At 39.8% G+C, this 20,276-nt stretch overlaps 1 protein-coding gene across 3 annotated transcripts in view; it reads right to left on the reverse strand.

The window, feature by feature from the left end:
* Window positions 1–20,276, reverse strand: part of Klhl32 (kelch like family member 32) — a 164,052-nt gene that overhangs the window by 110,398 nt on the left and 33,378 nt on the right. For 2 of the 3 annotated variants that reach the window (XM_051198622.1, XM_051198607.1), the window contains exon 3: window positions 2,832–2,939. The exons of the other annotated variant lie outside the window; for it this stretch is intronic. In XM_051198622.1, coding sequence (XP_051054579.1) covers window positions 2,832–2,939 — 108 coding nt within the window. The remainder of the gene's footprint in view (window positions 1–2,831; window positions 2,940–20,276) is intronic. 3 annotated transcript variants of the gene reach the window in all.

Below are 20,276 nucleotides of genomic sequence, written 5' to 3' on the forward strand. Positions count from 1 at the left end.
TTTTCAAACAGCTTCAGGTACTTCTGTGCCTCTTTAAACAAAATGACAAGATGTAACAGACATGACATGTCTCTGTCTTGACAGCATTCTGAAAAAAAGCCAATAGACTTGGAACTAGGAAGAGGTTTCAACAATTAGGTCAAAATACACAGGGGAAAGATTTTATTCGGTCCATTGCATCTCCTTGATCTTGCTGTCTGTTTTGTTTTGCTTGAGACAGGATCTCTAGATTTAGTCCCAGCTATCCTAGAATTTCTATGTAGAATAAGCTGGCCTAAACCCCAGAGTTCCTCCTGCTTCTGCCTGGAATTAAGGGCTTACATTACATGCCCTGGGGATCTTGTTACCTTTCAAGACACATTCCTTAAAGCTGTCTTACATCAGGTGCTTTCCAGTGTCCCATGAGAGAGACACTCCTTCCTGCCCTATCAGAACACAATTTGAAAGCCAAGTTGATGGCGTGCACTCCAGCCTCAGTGTCTCTGTAATACTCTCCAGACAGAATAAACACAAGTCCACGATAGGTCTAGGGACTTGTCTCCTTTCCTTTAAAAAACACCTTGACCAAATGCAACTTGGGTAGAAAAAGGCTTTCCTTTAAAAAATGTCATTATATTTACTACATATATGTTTTTCCAATTACTGTGACAAACACCTTGACCAAATGCAACTTGGGTAGAAAAAGGCTTATTAATCTTATAGTTTACAGCCCATCACTGAGAGAAGTCAGGACAAGAACTCAAGGAAGGAACCTGGAGGTAAGAAATGTTGCTTGATGGTCTTCCTGATCTCTATGGCTCACTCAACCTGCTTTTTTATACCACCTGAACCATTCACTCAGAGGAGATACCACCCCAAAGCACTAGGCCTTCCCACATTAAAGTACCACCACAGAACTATCTGAGGGAGGTATGTTGTCAATTAAGGTTCATTCTTCCCAAAAGACTTTAGTTTGTGTCAAGTTCACAAAACTAACCACTACAGTTGATCCCTTGTCAACTTGAAACAAACACACATTCATTACTGTTAAACCCTGACCTTTTCCTTTCTCATTTCTCCCTACAAACACAATATAACTTCATGAGTTTTATAAACCTTACAGACTTTTACAAAGGCCAAAGAGTAGTCTTTTCAAAGTATCCATCTCTTTCTAACTCCAAAGTATCTCAACTATGGGCTCCTATAAAATAAAAAGTAACTCACATACTTACTTCCAAGAGAGAAAATATAGGGCACAGTGACAATCAGATCAAAGCAAAACCAAACTCCAATATTGTAAATCCAATTCTGTAGCTCAGTGCCCAAGATGTTGGACTCACTTGTGAGCTCCAGAGACCTTGGACAGCTACAACACCCTGGCTCCATCATCCATAGCACACACAGCTTCTTACATGTTCAGGCAGGCTCCACTCCATACCTTCTGTTGTCCCTACTGGTCATCCCATAGTACTGCCATTGCAAATACGCAGGAGTATTCACTACAATTGAGGCTGAATCCTCACCAATAGCCTGACCTCTCTTCAGAGACTCTGACCCTGCTACATAAGTGCCAAGCCTCAGTTTCTCTACATGAAGTATGGGTTATTGATTTTATATAATAGGCAGATAATGTAGATATAACAAGGGTGTTGAGAAATAAATGTATACAGGAAATAATTTAGAACTAATGTTAACATATATGTAAACCATATATTATTATTATTTATAAATGCTTGGCCAATAGCTCAGGCTTAACTTAAACTGACCCATTTCTATTAATCTCTGTATCAGCTCCTTTCTCTTGAGTTCCTGGCATGATTGTCTTCTTTCTATGATGAGCAATGATGTAGACAGAAAGGCAAATAAATATTTTCCTCCTCAACTTGCTTTTTTCATTCATGATGTTTCATCATACCAATAGTAACCCTAACTAAAACAACTGTTTTGATTTTTTTTTTCCTTTGTGGATATAGGTCTTGTTCACACTACCACTAGACTATAGCTCTTGCATTACTTTGTTCTTCCTTTTTAGACAGTAAAGCCATAACTGAGGTTAAGTGATAATAAGAATTCAACTAGCTGCAATTATTTTCTGTATGGCAGTTACTTGAATCATAAAAAAACAATCTTAGCAAGCACATAGTTCAGATTACATATTGTGTTTACTGGATAACATTAAAAATCAAATGGCTCAAACCCCTGGAATCCAGTTGTAGAGAGAGAGGAGTGATGAGCAAAGAGGTCAAGACCATGTTGGGGAAACCCACAGAAACAGCTCATCTGAGCAAGTGGGAGCTCACAGACCCCAGACTGACAGCATAGGACCAAGCCAGGCCCCCTGAATGTGGGTGTCAGCTGGGGGACTTGGGCAATCTATGGGGCCTCTGGCAGTGGAACCAGTATTTATCCCTAGTACATGAATGGGCTTTGGGAGTCAATTCCCTATGGAGGGATACTCTCTCAGTCTAGATACACAGGAGAGGGTCATGGTCCTTTCACAAATAATGTGAAAAACTTTGATGATCCTCCCTGGAAGGCTTCATTCTCCCTGAGGAGAGGATGGGGGATGTGATGTAGAGATGGTGGGGGGAATGGGAGGAAGAGAGGGAGAGGGAACTTGAATTGGTATATATAATAAGACTGTTTTTAATTTAAATAAAAATTAATTTTAAAAATAAAATGGCTCTACTCACTTTTCAATTATTTCAATTATAAAAGTAGGTAGACATGAATTTTTTAAACAATAAAATGACCAATATATAAAGGCACTAAACCTCATGCATTGGGAATAATTTCTTTTGGTTAGGAATGGTCAATAAACAAAGCTGCTCATGTTACACTTGGCACCATACCTGTCCTGTGTATGCAAACTCCAGAGCTTGCTTTAAGCCCAGACTGGTCACACCACGTAAATTTACTTCATCAGCTCCACTTTCCACCATACAAAGACTGAACATTGCCTGAAACATGGAAAGAAAAAAAAAAGACAAGACTGAATTTGAGATCAAAAGATCAATAAAGATAATGTCCTAGGGAAACTAGGAAATAGAGGTATAGAGGTTTTCACTTAAAACATAATTTTGGATTCTGAAACACTTCCATAAAGTTTCCTTTGCACAAACCTCTGAACTCATCTGACAGCCAAACAGTTACAGTAACACATACATACATGCATACACCATGTATCTCTTAGCACACTCATCCAGGTAACAACATTTAGGCTCAATGAGCTCATTTTCTGTATATGGGATCAAACTGGTACATGAGGTGCAGCCATCCTGAACATTCTGCCCATTGGACACAAGAGTTAGGTCTTTGCTGATGTCATTGACTTTATGATCTTGTTTCTGGGTTTCCATAAAACACTCCTTGCTGTTTTCTGTTTCAGCTACCAACACTCAAACATAACTTAACAATTTCAATGTAAAACACCAAAACCAAACCATTCATGAGTTTTAAATTCTGCACAGTATCATGATGAAATCTCCAATGTACACCCCTTTGTTCACTGTATCCATGTTATGTGTTCTACCCACTCATTACTCATGGAGAAGCCATTTCAGATATCAGATCAATTGGTAAGGGATCACAGATAAGCCTAATGGAGTTTGTAACATCTCTATCAATACCATCAAAATCCAACACATCATTCAAGCAACTATATCATCTCACATTACAAGAAAGATAACTTCAGAAGAATAAAATATATTGAGATATGTTTTAGGCGCATTATTTTTATTATCTAATTTAGCATTAGGTATTGTTTTAAGCTCTTACTATACCTAACTTACAGATCAAACTTTTCATGGTTTGTTTATATGAGAAAATAAAAGAATATCCAGTGTTTAGCACTATATATGACTTCAAGCATCTGCTTACAGTTCTTTGAATATAGTCTCCACAGATAAGGGAAGACTAATTTACATTCAAATGAAATGAGATCTGCACCCAAAAAGGGAATCAGCATATCCATGTCTACCACAGCATTATCCATAATATAAAAGGCCTGGAAACAACCTAAAAACTCATGAATTACACATTCACATACATCCATGCTAAATGAAACTACTCAGAATTGGAATACAAGGAAATCTTATTTTATACAGCCAAAAGGATATTAGAGTTAAGAGAATAAACCAAAGACAGACAACAAAAAGATCTCACTCATATGTGGAAATTCTAATAGTCAAACCTGGGTGCAGAAGGCAGAATGTGTTGTCAAGGGCTGGGATGAGAAGAAAATGGGAAAACAGGATTAAAAAAAAAAAATACAAAACTTCACTTACCCAAGATGCAATGGTTCTAAGGGTATGATACACAGCAATGTGGCTAAAGTTAATAATGATGTCTTGTATCACTAAGATTTACAAGAAATTTAAGTGGACTCACTCAAAGGGAGAGGAGAGGAAAGAAAGGAGGCTAGGGTGAGAAGAAAAGAATTCAGTAGAGACGGGGTGGGAAGAGAATAGTAATAACGGCATGAATTTTTCAATAATATTTCAATAGGACTGCAAAGGGAACCTAATTATTGCTATCATATTACTCTCAAGGTGGTGGAGTACAGTACAGAGGGACAGCCTGAGTATGGACATTGAACATGAGTTGGGGTAAGCACTTAATATCTCAGTCAGCTTTCTCATCTGAAGAATGGGACTAAAATCTATATCCATTTTATGGGAGGTAGAAGGATGACTACCTTTCCCTCAGCTCCTCCAAATACCATCCCCCAGTCTCATCCTTACCTCTGCAGCAGACAAGCTGCTAAGGCCTCCCTTCCCTTATCTCCAGAGCATCACACAGATCCTCCCTCCTATGTTGAAAACTTTAAAAGTCCTTTGCTTTCAAAATTTTTGTTCAGGGTTCAAAGAAAGGAACTACAAGTAAGTAAGTAAAGGAACTAAAATCTGAGGGGAAAGGAACTGACTCATACATAATCGCTCCTCTACATACTCCTTTCTTCTTCTCTTTTCTTTCTCTGTTCCTTTCTGTTTCTCTCTGTGTGTTTCTCTGTTCTCCCCAGTTCTTTGGAGTAGGGGGTACAGGTATATATAAATTTGCAACAGAAATTCTTTTGCTTGAGTTTCTCAGGGTCAGCAAGGCAAATGAGATTTATACACAGAGTAATAAACCAACCGGCTAGGAGAAACTTTTAGCATCAATTTCTTAGGGCAATAGGTCAAAGAGAGGGTCTAAGTTTAATTTGCACAAGAAATAAAACCTGGCACCTTCCAGTGCCCTGTCCTCGGTGGCTGCACAGGACTTCAGTAAAGTTTATTTTTCTCTGAGGATAAGCAAATGGGCTGATTACCTTTGTTGTTATCTTCTCAGGGGAAATAGGAGGGAGAAGTAAATCTCTGAGATAAAATCATTAGTTAATAAAACAAGAAGTTTGAGAACCTTTTAGTGCAAGGTTAGTTTAAGTTATTGCTGCTCTATCTGCGGTGAGGTAGAGCCAGGGCATGCTTATTTTTTCTATCCATGTCGGTGACTATGAATCAACAACTTTGGGCACATAATAATTCTATGTCCTTGGATATCTGGGAATGTCTTAGATGGAATGCTTTTGCCTGGGCCCTAAACACTGACCAAATGCTTGTCAATAAGGATAATTGAAGGAAGGCAGATCTCTGTAATTACATAGGAGAGGTGAGCAAGGACCTGATGTAGGGAGATAGGTCTCACACATAGCTATGGAATGTAATCAGTAAACTAGGATCTGGTAATGGAGAACAGGTTTTACACATAACTAGGGAGTGTAATTAGTAAAATCCAAATGCATGGGGGAATTTGTTCCCAGTAAATAATCAGATAGTACTGAAACTGTGGGAAGTAAATCCCAAGCTTGTAGCAGAAAGGAATAAGCTACAGGTAGAATCTACAGCAAGAAACAGCCAATTCATTCACAAGACCATACTGCCAAATACAACTTTTATACTGGTTTTATCCTTCAGGAGAATTCTTAATTCTTCTGAGTTGTCTCATGATGTGAAGCTATATAATTACCATGTGATCTTGTGGCTTACAGTGCTTCTAACTTCCTTCCCCCTTCCCCCACACACACCCTCCCATTTCTTTATCCCAGCTCCCAATTGCAGCAGACATTCCCTGGAAAGCCTTGGCCACTCTGGCCAAGGAGGCAGAGAGGCTAGTTGTAGACTAGAACCTCTCTGTTGGTTCCTCCAAATCCAATCTCCCAGTCTTATTTATCCCCAGCTGTGGCACAAACCACTTGCAGCAGCATCCTTTCCCACTCCACTTTTGAGTAGATCACACAGATCTTCTCTGAAAACTTCCTGCCCCCAACTCATTGCTCTGTCCCAGCCCTCAACTCTAACAGGATTTCTCTAGGAACACATGGGCCATTTTAGCCAGTAAAGCAGGTTGGCTAACTGCAGATCTTCAACACTGTCCCCATTCCACCAAGTGCAATACCACTTGTCATCTCAACCTCCATAGCTAACAAACTACTGTGACTGTCCTAACTTTCTACCCCCATCCCCAGGGGACTAAGCAGATTCTGATGGAATACCCTGCTTGCTTTCTTCCTGCGAACCCACTCAATCTCCTCGACCTAGCAAATTCCCTTTCCTAAGCAAAAGCTTCTAATACCTAGAATCACATTTTACCTAGACCTTTACACACACGGACATACCTATCAGGATCCCAAAAGAATTGGCCTACTGTACAACACACAGACATCACATTGTCCTAAAAACTAGAGAAAAAAACAGAAACCAGGAAACAAAACACTCACCCAACAAAGACAAGACTACATATCAGCCCCTTGAATTACAGTCTTCCCAAACACAGATGCCTAGACAGCAGCATAAAGCACAACCAATAGCAGCCAGGACAATATGTCTTTAGTGGGCTCAGCAACCCTATCAGCAGGTCATGAGTATTGCTAAAGCACAAGACAAAGACCACAATAAATATTTATGAAAAGGACAGAGGTCCTTAAAGAGGAAATGAATAAATCTCTTAAGGAAATCTATGAAAATTCAAACAGTGAAAGGAAACCAATAAAGCCATTGAAGACCTGAAAGTGGAAAGAGACTCAGGAAAGAAAACCCAAACTGAGGGAGATCTGGAAATGGAAAATTTTAGGAACTTGAACAGGAACCTCAGAGTCAAGCTTCATCAGCAGAATGCAATAAATGGAAGAGAGGATTTCAGGCATTGAAAACAAGATAGAGTAAATGGATACATCAGCCAAAGAAAATGTTAAATCTGAAAAACTCTTAGCACAAATCTGGGAAACTATGAAAACTATGAAAATCTGGGAAACGTAAGAATAATAGGAATGGAGGAAGAAGAAACACAGATCAATGGCACACAAAATATTTTCAACAAACTCATAAAAGAAAATTTCCCTAACCTAAAGAAGGTAAAAGAAGCATTCAAAAACCAAATAGACTGGATCAGAAAAAATAAATCCCCTCAGCACTAAACATACAGAACAGGAAAGAATATTAAAATCTGCAAGGGAAAAATAACATAAAAGCAAACTTATTAGAATAACACCTGACTTCTCAATGGAGACTCTAAAAGCCAGCAGGGCCCCAACTCTAAGAGAACATAGACGCCAGAACATACTACTATAGTCAACAAAACTTTCAATCACCATAGATGGAGAAAATAAGACATTCCATGATAAAACCAAATTTAAGCAATGTCTACCTAAAAATCCAGCCCCACAAAGGCACTAGATGGAAAACCTGCAATCTAAAGAATTTAACTACACCTAAGAAAATGCAAGGAATGAATAATCCCAGAGAGCAAATTAAAAGAAGGAACACACACACACACACACACACACACACACACACACACACACACACACACCATTCAAGTTTATAAAAGAAAAGACTACAGCTTAAGCCACATATTGACCCTCACATGATGATAGTGGGTAACTTCAATTCCAGACTCTTCATTAATAGACACTCATCCAGACAAAAGCTAAACAGAAAAATGCATAAGCTAGCTTATGTTATAGGCCAAGTAGACTTTGTGGGAAGCTACAGCCCCAAGATGGTGCCTGGCTGATTGTTAGGTAGTCCCAGCTTAGCTGTAAACAAGCCTTATTTGGAAGTGCTTGATGGATCTGGTGCGCTTCCTCCTTCTGTGGCCTATCCAGGATCGCCAGGTGGCATGAGCTGATTGGGCAGTGAGCGAACATTTAAGGGCTTGCTGGGGCTGGGGGAGGCAGAAGCTGATGTACAAGGTTCCTGAATAAACTGCTTGAAGAAGAGTCGTGGTCGTGTTTCCTTGCAGGCTGAAGTAGACGTGACAGACTTAATAGATATTTACAGAACATTTTACCCAAACATAAGAGACTGTAACTTCTCAGAACTTCATAGAACTTTCACCAGAACTGACCACATACTGTGGAAATAAGCCTCAACAGATAGAGAACAATTGAAATAATACCATGCTGACTGGTAAACTGAAGAGAATGGAGTTAACTCCATCCTAAGACTGAGTCAGCATGCAAAAGGCCTGCCAGAGTCTGCAATAGGTCCCTTGCTTATATTTTAAGGTTTTCTAGTTTAAGGTTTTCATTAGATAGATTTCTGACTGTGCAAATAAGTGGATTTCTGTTTCTTCTGTCCATTTTATCAAATTCCAGCATGGTAGGGTTTTTTTTTTTTTTTTTTTTTTTTTTTTTTGCATTATTTTATTATTATTCCTTAGGAGAATGAGACGTAGAAAAGGAGTGGATCCAGAAGGGTGGAGAAGTGTGGAGGAACTGGAAGGAGTAGAGGGAGGGGAAATCAAATCAGGATATATTATATAAGAAGAATCCTATTTTCAATAAAAGGTTAGAAAAATGAAGAAGAACATAATGTTATTTTAGAGTACCTGAATTCAATACCAAGCACCCCAATAAAGTGGCTCACAATCACTTGATAGATTAACTATAACTTTAGCCAATAGATCAGATACTTTCTTGTAGCCTCCACAGACACCTGCACTCACATGTACATGCACTATTAATAAGGACTGATAATTTTAATTGTATTTGTTTAATGAACTTGATGACTACAGGCTAGTAATACATACACCACTCATAATACTGCCTTAAATATGACAAGTTCTTAGTAAAATTTATACTTTGTAATAACAAAGAAGCAATGTCAAGTTTCCTTTCCATATTTCCTAGATAAAATAATACAATAAAATGCTGGAAACCCACTGCTGCTATAGATTAAAAAAAAAAAAAAGTTACCTTTAGAGCTTATAGATTTGGTTATACATTTGAAGAAGATAGCTTGAAATCCTATCTTAGTCAGAGTTCCTATTGCTGTGATGAAACATCATGACCAAAAGCAACTTGGTGAGGAAAAGCTTTATTCAGCTTATACTTCCACATCAAAAGAAGTCCGGACAGAAACTTAAGCAAGGTAGGAACCTGGAGGCAGGAGCTGATGCAGAGACCATGGAGAAGTGCTGCTTACTGGTTTGCTCAACATGGCTTTCTCAGCCTACATTCTTAAAGAAACCAGAACCAAAAACTCAGGGATGGCACCACCCACAATGGGTTGAGCCCTACCTCATCAATCACTAATTAAGAAAATGCACTAGAGCTAGATCATATGGTGGCATTTTCTCAATGCCCTCTTTTCCGATAACTCTAGCATGTGCCAAGTTGACAGAAGACCAGCCAGCACACCTAATAGAAATTGTTATTAAAACCCAGACCGATTGGTCTATTCTCCTATGTGACCCCTTTCCTTTGAATTGAATCAAGAGATGAGAAACAATGCTCCCACCTGTCACCAAGCACATGTTTAAAATTTCTGCCCTGGCTGTAAGCCATTTTTGCCACATTCTCCTTTGGAAAGACCTCCTAGAATTACCACTTTGCTACTCTGTTGCTACATTTAGAAACTTAATATAATGTCTACTCTTTATCACAGCATATCATCTTTGAAATTCATGGCCAGCTGTGGCATCAGACTTGGTAGTTAGAGGCAGTAGCATCACTAAGAACTCAGAGCAAGTCTTGAACTAACTACACTGTGAGTTTCCTCAAGATAAGAGAAAGTCATTTAATGTTACAAATGTCATATTTATCAAACAAAAAAATAAAATAATGTGACTACTAAATCAAGGTCAACATTCTAAGTTTAATAAATTTCAAAAGTACTTCAATTGGGAAAAGTATTGTCAGATATCACTTACACAAGGAAGAACATGCCGCTGGACCCAGGGAACCTCAGCTGCTCAGACAAGCTGAGCTCATGAAACAGTGTCTACAGACCAGCTAGGGCCCACCATGAGGACAAAGGTCCTACAAATTAGGGTTGATGTTCTTGAAAAGGTAAACTGCAGTGTGTGTGAAAACAGGTACTGTGTCTTCCTTACTGTGGCACTTCTACAGGAAAGGCTATCATGGATGTCTACAATAAACATAGGTAAATGATTGAAAAAACTAAGATGTTTCTCAAAAACTACACACAAGTGATCTACTGTCTCAGTGTTGAAAACAAGGAGAATTTTTCTAAGAAAATATTTCTACATGTTAGATATGGACAAATAAAAAGTGTACTTGTTAGAAAGAACATCTACCATAAGCTAAACACTTCAAGCAATTTCAAAGCTAGACATTTAGAGACAACACACACACAAAACATATGGCCACAACATTCTGCCAATTCCTTGGAGACTGTTCTGCTGAGAAGTAAGAAAACACAACTCAGACTCTTGTTTGGTTCACACTGCCTTGTGTCTGGAAGAGCCTTGGCCAGGCAGACATTTACAGTCTTCACAGCTTACTCTTGGCTGGCAATGTGCTGCCAACACCACAAATCTTTCTAATTGAAAATCCATTTTTGTGTAAATGTGGTCAACTTGCAGTTCCTACCACAGAGGAAGCTGTGGATTTATGATGCATTATTCTTTATCCATATGGAAATGACACAAATTGCTTTCCGAAATCATGGTTCATGAATTAAGCTGGCCTGGATCACGATAGCTGTCTGTCAGTCACAAGATGAACTACAACCACACCAAAGAGAGTACATAGGCCTCAAGACTGACAGGAACTGACATCTTCACTTACTAAGATCGCAGGTGACAGGTGTGCTGACATGCTGTACTCAAAGATGCTTTGTGTTAACACTGGATATTGGCAGGACATACTTAGTAGTGAAAGACCCACAGAGTGTGGACCTTCACGCTCCCACTCAGGAAAGGCAACACCCAAAATCACTCACGAGAAGCAGTCTTGATGTAAAAGCATGAGGTCTTTTATATTCCAAGTGCATTGGGGTCCACAGTCATACGCCACGCAGGGGTAGAGGACTGAGGATCCTGAGTACAGAATTGAGATTTTATAGTTACAACAAAGCCTGAGCATCTTAAACCAATCATCTCATAGCATCCAGAGCCTGTGCAGTGCAGACAAATCAATTTAAATCCTCCAAGCCCACGCTTTATAGATCAATCTATAGCCCCCTGAGGACAGCATTTGCATGGGCTCCTGGGTGGGGTGACAAAACTCATTTCCTGTACTCATATACTCACAGTACCAGTAAAGAATGTGACCTTTTGCCTATTTACTGGCTGAGGTCAGGGTCTGGAATTTAAGGTATTTAGTATTTTGAAGCTTCTAGCTTCCTGGGATCATTGGAGAGTTAGGCTATATTTTTCCATCCTTACATTAGCAATCCAAATAATATCATGGACAAAATAACTAAATTGTTGTGGGGACACATTCATGCATAGCCTTTTATGATTGCAAGTAAACAGCATGTTTCAGGAAGCCATTAAAAAGACAAACCTTTGATAACTACAGCAGATAGTCTTGGCCCTTGCATCTTCCATATGCCCTGTGTTTACCACAGTTATAAGATGTTTCTGAGGTTTGAACTAACTTCTCAATCAGCAAAATTATATGCCTTTCTCAAGTTAATGCTGTGGTCAGAGTTTATTTTATACTGATAATAGTTTATGTACAGAATATGTAGCAAACCTCAGTGAATGAGATCTTTCACTTAACTGCATCAGTCATTCTGTTCTGTAGGGATCAGGGAACCCTACCCACAGCTGCTCTTTACTATTTACTTCTTTTATCTCACAAATGTAATAACCCAAACCATCTGGGAAATGTCACTAACTGAAAGAATGGGGGTATCCTGTGGGGAGACTTTTTTCCCTGCAATACATTTATAATCATTTTAGGTTTTCTCTGAACATAAAGTCATGCTCTCAGGGAACAGGACACTATAGGAAAACCAAACCTGTAAAATTATAATGCCATAAATATCCTTTGTAAGCTGTCATGGGAATACCAATTTCCTCTTACCTCAGCTGTACAGAGTAAAGAAAAATCACATGGTGACCGCTACCAGTCAAACAATGCAGAAAATGAGCAACCATGTGGTATACAGCCCTGACTGACATGTCTACAACATCTGACATGTCTACAACAACTGCCTCCACATCTGAGGCTTAAGCATCACCGTGGAAGATGGGTTGGAAAGACTTCGAGAGACAGAAAGTTTTCTGTGAGCCTGTCTCTGAGGAATGTCAGAGAAGCTACACCCAGGAAGTATCATCAACATAGTGACTTGAATAATGACAATGGACATGCTAACATGGAAGGGGGAACTCTAATAGACCCCCAACCCTAGACAAAGCACTATAAGACAACTAAGGAATGTTGATAATACGAGAAACAGTCTCCCCCTCAACTTGTTGACCAATATCAAGTGGTGAGTCCTGAAGTCATATACATACAAGGAACATATGGCCTGAATAGGTTGTATTTACATATTTAGGAAAATTCATATAGCAACAGTTAAAGTAAAAGAGATCATGAATTTGAGAGCAAGGGTTAGAGCAAACTGGAAGGGGGAAACTATATAATTATATTTTAATTGCAAAAAATAAAAATTATTGAGTCAAAAAAGAAAACTCCATCTTACAAGTTAAAAATCACCCCACACAGTGGTTTTCTTAACAGCTGCAAACACATTGCTTGTTTAGTCAAAAGGCAAGCTATGTGTCAAAGCTTTGTTCCAGCACAGGTACTTTCTAAACTAATGGCAGTAGCAAACCTGCAACGCAAATACCGCTGTAGCTCATCCTGTGCTCTTTAAGGGTCTCTTCTTCCAAAAGAGTAGAAAATAACAGAATGGGGGAAAAAAATGCATACCAAGCTGGCTTTCCTTAGCTCACATTAACATAAATGTGAAAGGCAAAATCTACTGCCTACCACAGAGATGGACAAACCTGTGAAGGAAAGTATTTATCCCTGACAGCTCTTACTCATTCTAGAGGACAATGCAGTATTGGGCCACTTTCTTCTGACATCTTCTAGTCCCTCATCAGATGAGAATGGGAGCCCAGTACTCTCTTGCCCATCATGTAAAGAACCTCTTTTCAGAATCTGTCACAAACCCTCCTCTTTAGAACACTTTCCTGCTCAGAGACCTTACAGGCTGTCTCCAGATGGTTGTCAAGCCCGATTTACAAAGTTTCCTTTAGTCACTCAGGTTTCCTACATGGAGACTGTCCTTAGGCAGTTTGTATGAAGGTATGCTGAGAGACCATGATGCAGAGACTGCATGAATTTGGAAAGCAAGTATAAGGGCAGACATTTTGAGAGAACAATAACATCCCAAAGGCTGAAAACTAGAGCATAATTGGAGAAAATAGAGGATTTTACACTGAAGAACACAGACAGGAATCCAGGGGAAACCTGTAACAGAAAAGAGGCTATACTTGAATTATTAGGGCTGTTCTGAGTGTGTTTAGGAATCACAGAAAAACCAACTCCTCTCTAAGAAATAGATTTCTTACATTCTTTAGAATGTTTCCTGCTAGGTGTTTGTTTCTCATCGATGAGCTAGCCTAGATTGGACTTGAACTCCAGATCCTCCTGTTCCAACCTTCAGGTGCATCACCAAGCCCAAAGAGGATCTAAAACCCAGGGGTGGGTTAGACAACTCAGCAGTTGAGTGTCAGCTGCTCTTCCAGAAGACCCAGGTTCAGTTCAGCATCTACAAAGTGGCTCACCACTATCTATAATTCCAATCTGAGAGATTGCCCTCCATGGGCATTGAATGCAAATGGGATATACAGGCAAAACACCCAAATATATAAAATAAATGATAAAGGTAATTTTCGTCAAACAAAGTAGATACTTCAGAGGCTGCGAGTTTTTGCTACTGCAGATATGGTCTCAGAACTACTGGCATTGGAGTCAGCAATGAACCTGATGAAAGTGAAGAATCTTGGGTCCCACCCCACAACTACTGAATGGGAAGTTATATTTTAATGACAACTCCAGACAAACCTCACACATATGAATGTTGAGCACAGGTACAACCTATCCCCTACCCCTTCATCGCTTCTTGCAAGTCTGGATATTTGAAGTTTTGAACTGCCTGGTGGCCTTGCTGGAGAAATATTTGTAAAACCCCAAGGATATCAATCATACTTGCTTTCTTAATAGCTTTCTCCTACAGAACCAGTACACTTATAGTCATTTCTGCTTATTAGTCCTTCAAAAGTCTACTGATAGTTTGCAGGTTTCCCCACTACGGAAAAATAAAAACAAAACAAAACAAAAATCTATCTTCAAATTCTGAGTCATCCTTGAAATCCTAAGGCCCAAATTTATCAAATTTATCCCTAGATGCAGAGGGATTGAGGGAAAAAAAGACTTCTGAAGAAATAAAAGTGAGTTAGAGAGAGAGAGAGAGAGAGAAAGAGAGAGAGAGAGAAGGAGAAAGAAGGAGAGGGAGAGGGAGAGGGAGAGGGGGGAGAGAGAGAAAGTTTCAGCTATATTGCTTTTTAAAGTTCTCATCCTATGATCTTGACTGGGTTAGAGGTCAAAGCCTTCAGGCAAACACTTTAGCACTTTTCCTGAACTCCAGTGGGTTGGTTTTCCCTGGAGGATTTCCTTCTTTTCACATTTTCACATAAACCACTCAAAAGAATATAACATTGAAACTGAAACCATGAAATCTTGAAGCAGTTACTGCTTGCTCTGAAGAATGACAAGTAGTCTGTTCAATCTGATATCAGCAATGGCTTCCTGGAGCCCAGCAGAAGACAGAGATCACACCCAGCTCAAACTCATCGGCTAGCATTTGGTCATGAGATCTATAATGCAAATAAGGACTAGGAACAAACAGGCACTAAAACATAGCTTTGCCTAGAATTCAAAATGCCACTCACAAAACCTCATTGTGCTTTTTCCAGAAAAATTTTTAGAAGGATTCTGGGTTTTTGAGACAGGGTTTCTCTGTATTGTTTTCGAGCCTGTCCTGTCACTCACTCTGTAGACCAGGCTGGCCTTGAACTCACAGAGTGGCACCTACCTGTGCCTCCCAAGTGATGGGATTAAAGGCGTGTGCCACCAAAGCCTAGCTTTTAGAAGGATTTTGAAAGATAACAATAGGAACTAAAGTCAATCAAAGCTTAGTATTCTACTTTCTTGGAGCCTAATACAAAGCAGCACATGACATCTGGAATTGCAGCACTGGGGAGGCTGAAGCAGGCCAGACTGGGCTAAGAGAAAAGTATTAAATATAGTACTTGCCTAACATGAGTAAGGCTTTGGGTCCTATCCCCATCAGCACAAAAAAAAAAAAAAAAAAAACCTCACACAAGTGAAATATTATTCAAAAATTTGACCTAAAGTTTTTATAGTGCTCTTATTTTCTTTTTCTTTATAATAGCCATTGTGATTGCTATTCTTGGTTCTCATGACTACATCTGGAACTAAATAAAAACCCAAGTGGCTGGGTAAGCCTGTGAGGAATTTTTTCTTAAATAAAACATTTAACTTGGGAAGACCCACTTTTAATTTGGATATTTTGATAGGGGGGGATCATCAAAGTTTGTCACATAATTTGGGGCAGGATCAAGGTCTTCCCCCCTGTATCTAGGTTGAGAGAGTATCCTTCAATAGGGAATGGTAAAGCCAACTTCTTTAGAATTCTGCCATATACTGAAGACCAGCAGAGACATATAGTGGCATGGAATGAACACCTATTGAATTCTTGGACCTTTTGTTGGTAGACAGCTAATGTTGAACTAGCTGGATCATAGCCTGCAAGCCATTGCTGTATGTATGTATGTATGTATACATATATATATATATATATATATATATATATATATATATATATAGAGAGAGAGAGAGAGAGAGAGAGAGAGTGGTTCTAGAGTAACAGAAGTATAAGGATGAATTTTTAAAGTATCTGGAACAGGCATTCCAATTTGCTAACACCTACAGCTACTGCTGCCTTTCCCAGAAGCTTGGAGAACACTAAGGGCTCATGGTGAACTATTTTACAGACTCAAGAAGAAAAATGTATTTGATTTTCCTGAGTCACTAATTGTGAAGAGCAATGGATCTGGTGTCTCTGTATATAAAACTTTTGACAATTTGTGGAAAAATGATGATGCTGGTTGGCCATTCCTAGCACTTCTGGATGAATTGACAACAGAAAAAGAAAATGAGCTCTGTGATAAAATTAATCAAACTCTATCATCTCAACATATGCTGAAGGACAACAATGAATGCCATGATAAAACTGACCAGCTCAAGATGCACATAAACAGCCTAAAGGTTTCTACGTGCTCTCTGGAAGAGACGATGCTCTACAACAGCCGCAAAGCTCAAGTTGCGGAATATCAAACCAAAGTCATCATTATAAGGTTGGCTGAACTACAGTGAAAGTCAAGTCCCAGCTTTGGATGGGGTTAGCAGTTAAGAAAGGGCATTAATTGGTAAAGAATAGGATCCTGTAACTTGGGATGGAGATGTGTGGGATGATCTTATTGAAGACCAAAACATTGACCCACTCAGATTCTCAACAGTTTATCTCACATGAGGAAGTAGTCTCTCCACCCTCAGCAGAAGATCTCCTCCCACCTCTACCCCTCTCCAAAAATATTGTTTTTTTTTCTGACTTTGATGGCGGATATTAATACTGTCTGCTAAAACAGCAGTGACTTTCACTGAAGGAGATGCCAGCAGAGACAACACCAATGTTCCCCAGGGCCCACCAATAGTAGCCTATAGACCTATAAACAGACTTAATGTAAAACTGACTGATAGAGGGGAGGTAGAAAACATTGTCCATGAGGAAGTGAGCTATACTACCAAAGAGCATAATGAGTTTTACAACTCGTTCAAACAGAAGTCTGGGGAATGTGTGTGGAATGGGTTTTAAGGGTGTGGGATAATGGTGGAAGGAGCATAAAACAAGACCAGGCTGAGGTTACTGATGTAGACCCACAGAATGGAGATTCCAGGTTTCATATGGAAGCTGCCACAGTTAAAAAAAAAAAAAAAAGGATCAAAAGTTTGTTTAAAAGGTTGGCTTAAGCATTTGTCAAAAGATAACATAAGGAAAAGTAGTTGGAGATGCCTGATATCCTGTGGCTTAGCATTGATGAAAAGGTTTTAAGACTCAGGAAAATTTCAATACAAGATTGAGTGTGTCATGTAAAACCTTATCCTTCACAATGGGAAGGCACAGAAGGCATGCTCTTCACTAATCCTATAAGATGCAAAATGGGGGGGAGGGGCACCAGCACACTTGAAGAGCTTTGTTTTTACCCCCTTTCTGGTGTCAGACTGGAGACACTGCTGCCCAGTTAGGATGAATTATATAGTATGGGTTTAACTGTGCTCCAAGGTAGCAGGGGCCAGGTGGCAACCCTGAACTACCAAATGCAAGGTGATCATAGTTGTCACAATGGGCAGCATAGACAAAGCAATGTCCATAATGGCCTAACCTATTATGATTATTATGGTGGCATGATTCTTATGGAGCTTTGTTACTAGCTGGCTAATCAGTCATGGTATTTCCAGGAATTAAGTAGGTAAAAAAGCCTACTGAATTTAAGCTTGATATGTATAAGCAGAAAAATTCTCAAACAAAAGAAAGTCTCCCTAGCTCGGAGAGTGAGTGGGGGTGGGAGATGGAGGGTGGATCTTGGCCTAGGAAACAGTTCTCAGACTTGAGCCAGTTTGCAGACCCAGAACTCCTTAAATAAAGGGATAACCAGGTTCCATTGAGAACATACCCAAGAGTTTTACTGTTGGCCTTTCTCCTTTCATTGTGCAGAGGGACATACATGTAGTCTTTCACAAGGTTAATTGGACAGTGAAAGGATGGAAACAATCAGACCCTCCCCCCCCCATGTAGCTAGGTTGAGCAGAGTAGCCCTCCCTGGGGAATGCAGCCCCTGAACTTATAACTGGAAAAGATATACTTAGAATTTGGCAGAATTTTCACATTGGTTGCCTGACCTGTGGTGTTGGGGCTATTATGATTGGAAAGGCTAAATAGAATCCTGTAGAGTTGTTCTGACAGGGAAAAAGATGACTCAAAACCAGTATCACATCCCTAAAGGACCTTCAGAAATTAGTGCTATTCTCAGGAACTTGAAAGATGCAGAGGTAGTGTTCTAACTACATTTCCCTTTAACTCTCCTATCTGGTCAGTGCACAAGACAGATGGATTGTGGAAAATGACAGTTGACTACCAAAAACTCAGTCAAATAGTGACTCCAATTGCAGCTGCTATACCAGACATGGTAGAGTATACTACAAGTATAGTATGCTTGGGCAGATTAACACATCCCCTGGTACATAGAATAAAGCTACTGATCTGTAAATGCCTTTTATCCAGTACCTGTCCATTAAGACCACCAGAAGTTTGCTTTCAGTTTGCAAGGGCAGCAGTACACCTTTACATTTTATCTCAAAGAATATATTAACTCTCCAGCCCTGTGTCATAACATAGAAGGAATCATGATTGTCTCTTCCAAAAAAGTATCACATTGGTCCACTATAATGAGGATATTATGCTGATGGAATAAACTGAGGAGGCAGCAACCACTTTAGACTTGCTGGTAACACAGATGTTCATCAGAGGATGGAAAATAAATCTAACCAAATTTCAGGGGCTTTCTGCCTCAGTGAAATTCAGAAATATCCCTTCTAAGGTGAAGTCTAAGTTATTGCACCTTACCCCTCCCACCACCACAAAAAAAGCACAAAGTTTAACAGGCCTATTCCCCCATTCCTCACTTTGGTGTGATACCCCACCCTGTAACCAAGTGACTTAGAAAGCTGCTGGTTTGTATGGGGCCTAGAACAGGAGAAGTTTCTTCAACATGTACAGGCTGCTGTGCAGGCTTCCCTACCACTTGGACCATGTGATCCAGCAAACTCACTTGTACTTGAGGTGTCAGTGGCAGATAGGGATGTTGTTTGCAGCCTTTGGCCAGACCTCTATAGGTGAATCAGAGAAGGGGCCTTTGGAATTTTGGAGCAAGGCTCTACCATTATCTGCAAGCAACTATTCTTCCTTTGAGAGAGTCTTGGCCTGCTATTTGCTGAGCCTTAGTAGAAAATGAATGCTTGACAATGGGCTACCAGGTTACCATGCAACCTGAGGTGCCCATCATGAGCTGACTGTTATCTGATCCACCAAGTCATAAAGCATTATCTTATCAAATGGAAGTGGTATATATGTATTGGGTCCAAACAGATCTTGAAGGCTCAAGCAAGTTACTTGAAGACATTGCTGAAATTCCTATGATTTCTACTCCCATTACATTGCCATCTGCTGCCAAGAATGCACATATAGCCTCTTGGGGTGTGTCCTCTTATTGGTTCAGAAGACTAGGGCCTAGCATACTGATAGTTCGGAATGCTATGCAGGCATAACCAAGAAGTGGACAGCTGTAGCATTATAACCCCTTTCTGGGACAAGAGTGAAGGACACTGGTGAAGGGAAATTCACATTGGACAGAACCTTCAGGAAGTTCTGGTCATTTGTAAGAAAAAATGTGGAGATGTGCAATTGTTTACTGATTCATGGGCTGTAGCCAATGGATTGTCTAAATAGTCAGACCATGATTAAAAAATTGCCAAGAAAGATATCTGGTAAGAAGTATGTGGATAGATCTTTGCAAATGGCTTAAGAATGAGAAGATACTTATGTCCCATGTAAATGGGACTTCATCTGGGGAGGTATTGAGGTTTAATAAGGATCAGGAGAAACAAATAGGCTGAATAGATATTTATTTAGGGAGAAATAACTTACAACATAGACAGATGAACACCAGCAGGTTCCTGATCCCAAGGATGCCTCCAGATGTTCTCCTGTCCCTGTGCTGGAGCTCCTGGAGCCCCTTCCTCAGACTTAGTTCCCACCCCCCACCCCCAAAGGGCGCAGTCTATGGCACAGGTGCAGACAAAGTGAATATCACACTACAGGGAGGAGTTCAATAATCAAGTGCATAGGATGATC

Source organism: Phodopus roborovskii, unplaced genomic scaffold, assembly GCF_943737965.1.
Source record: "Phodopus roborovskii unplaced genomic scaffold, PHOROB, whole genome shotgun sequence".
NCBI lineage: Eukaryota > Metazoa > Chordata > Mammalia > Rodentia > Cricetidae > Phodopus > Phodopus roborovskii.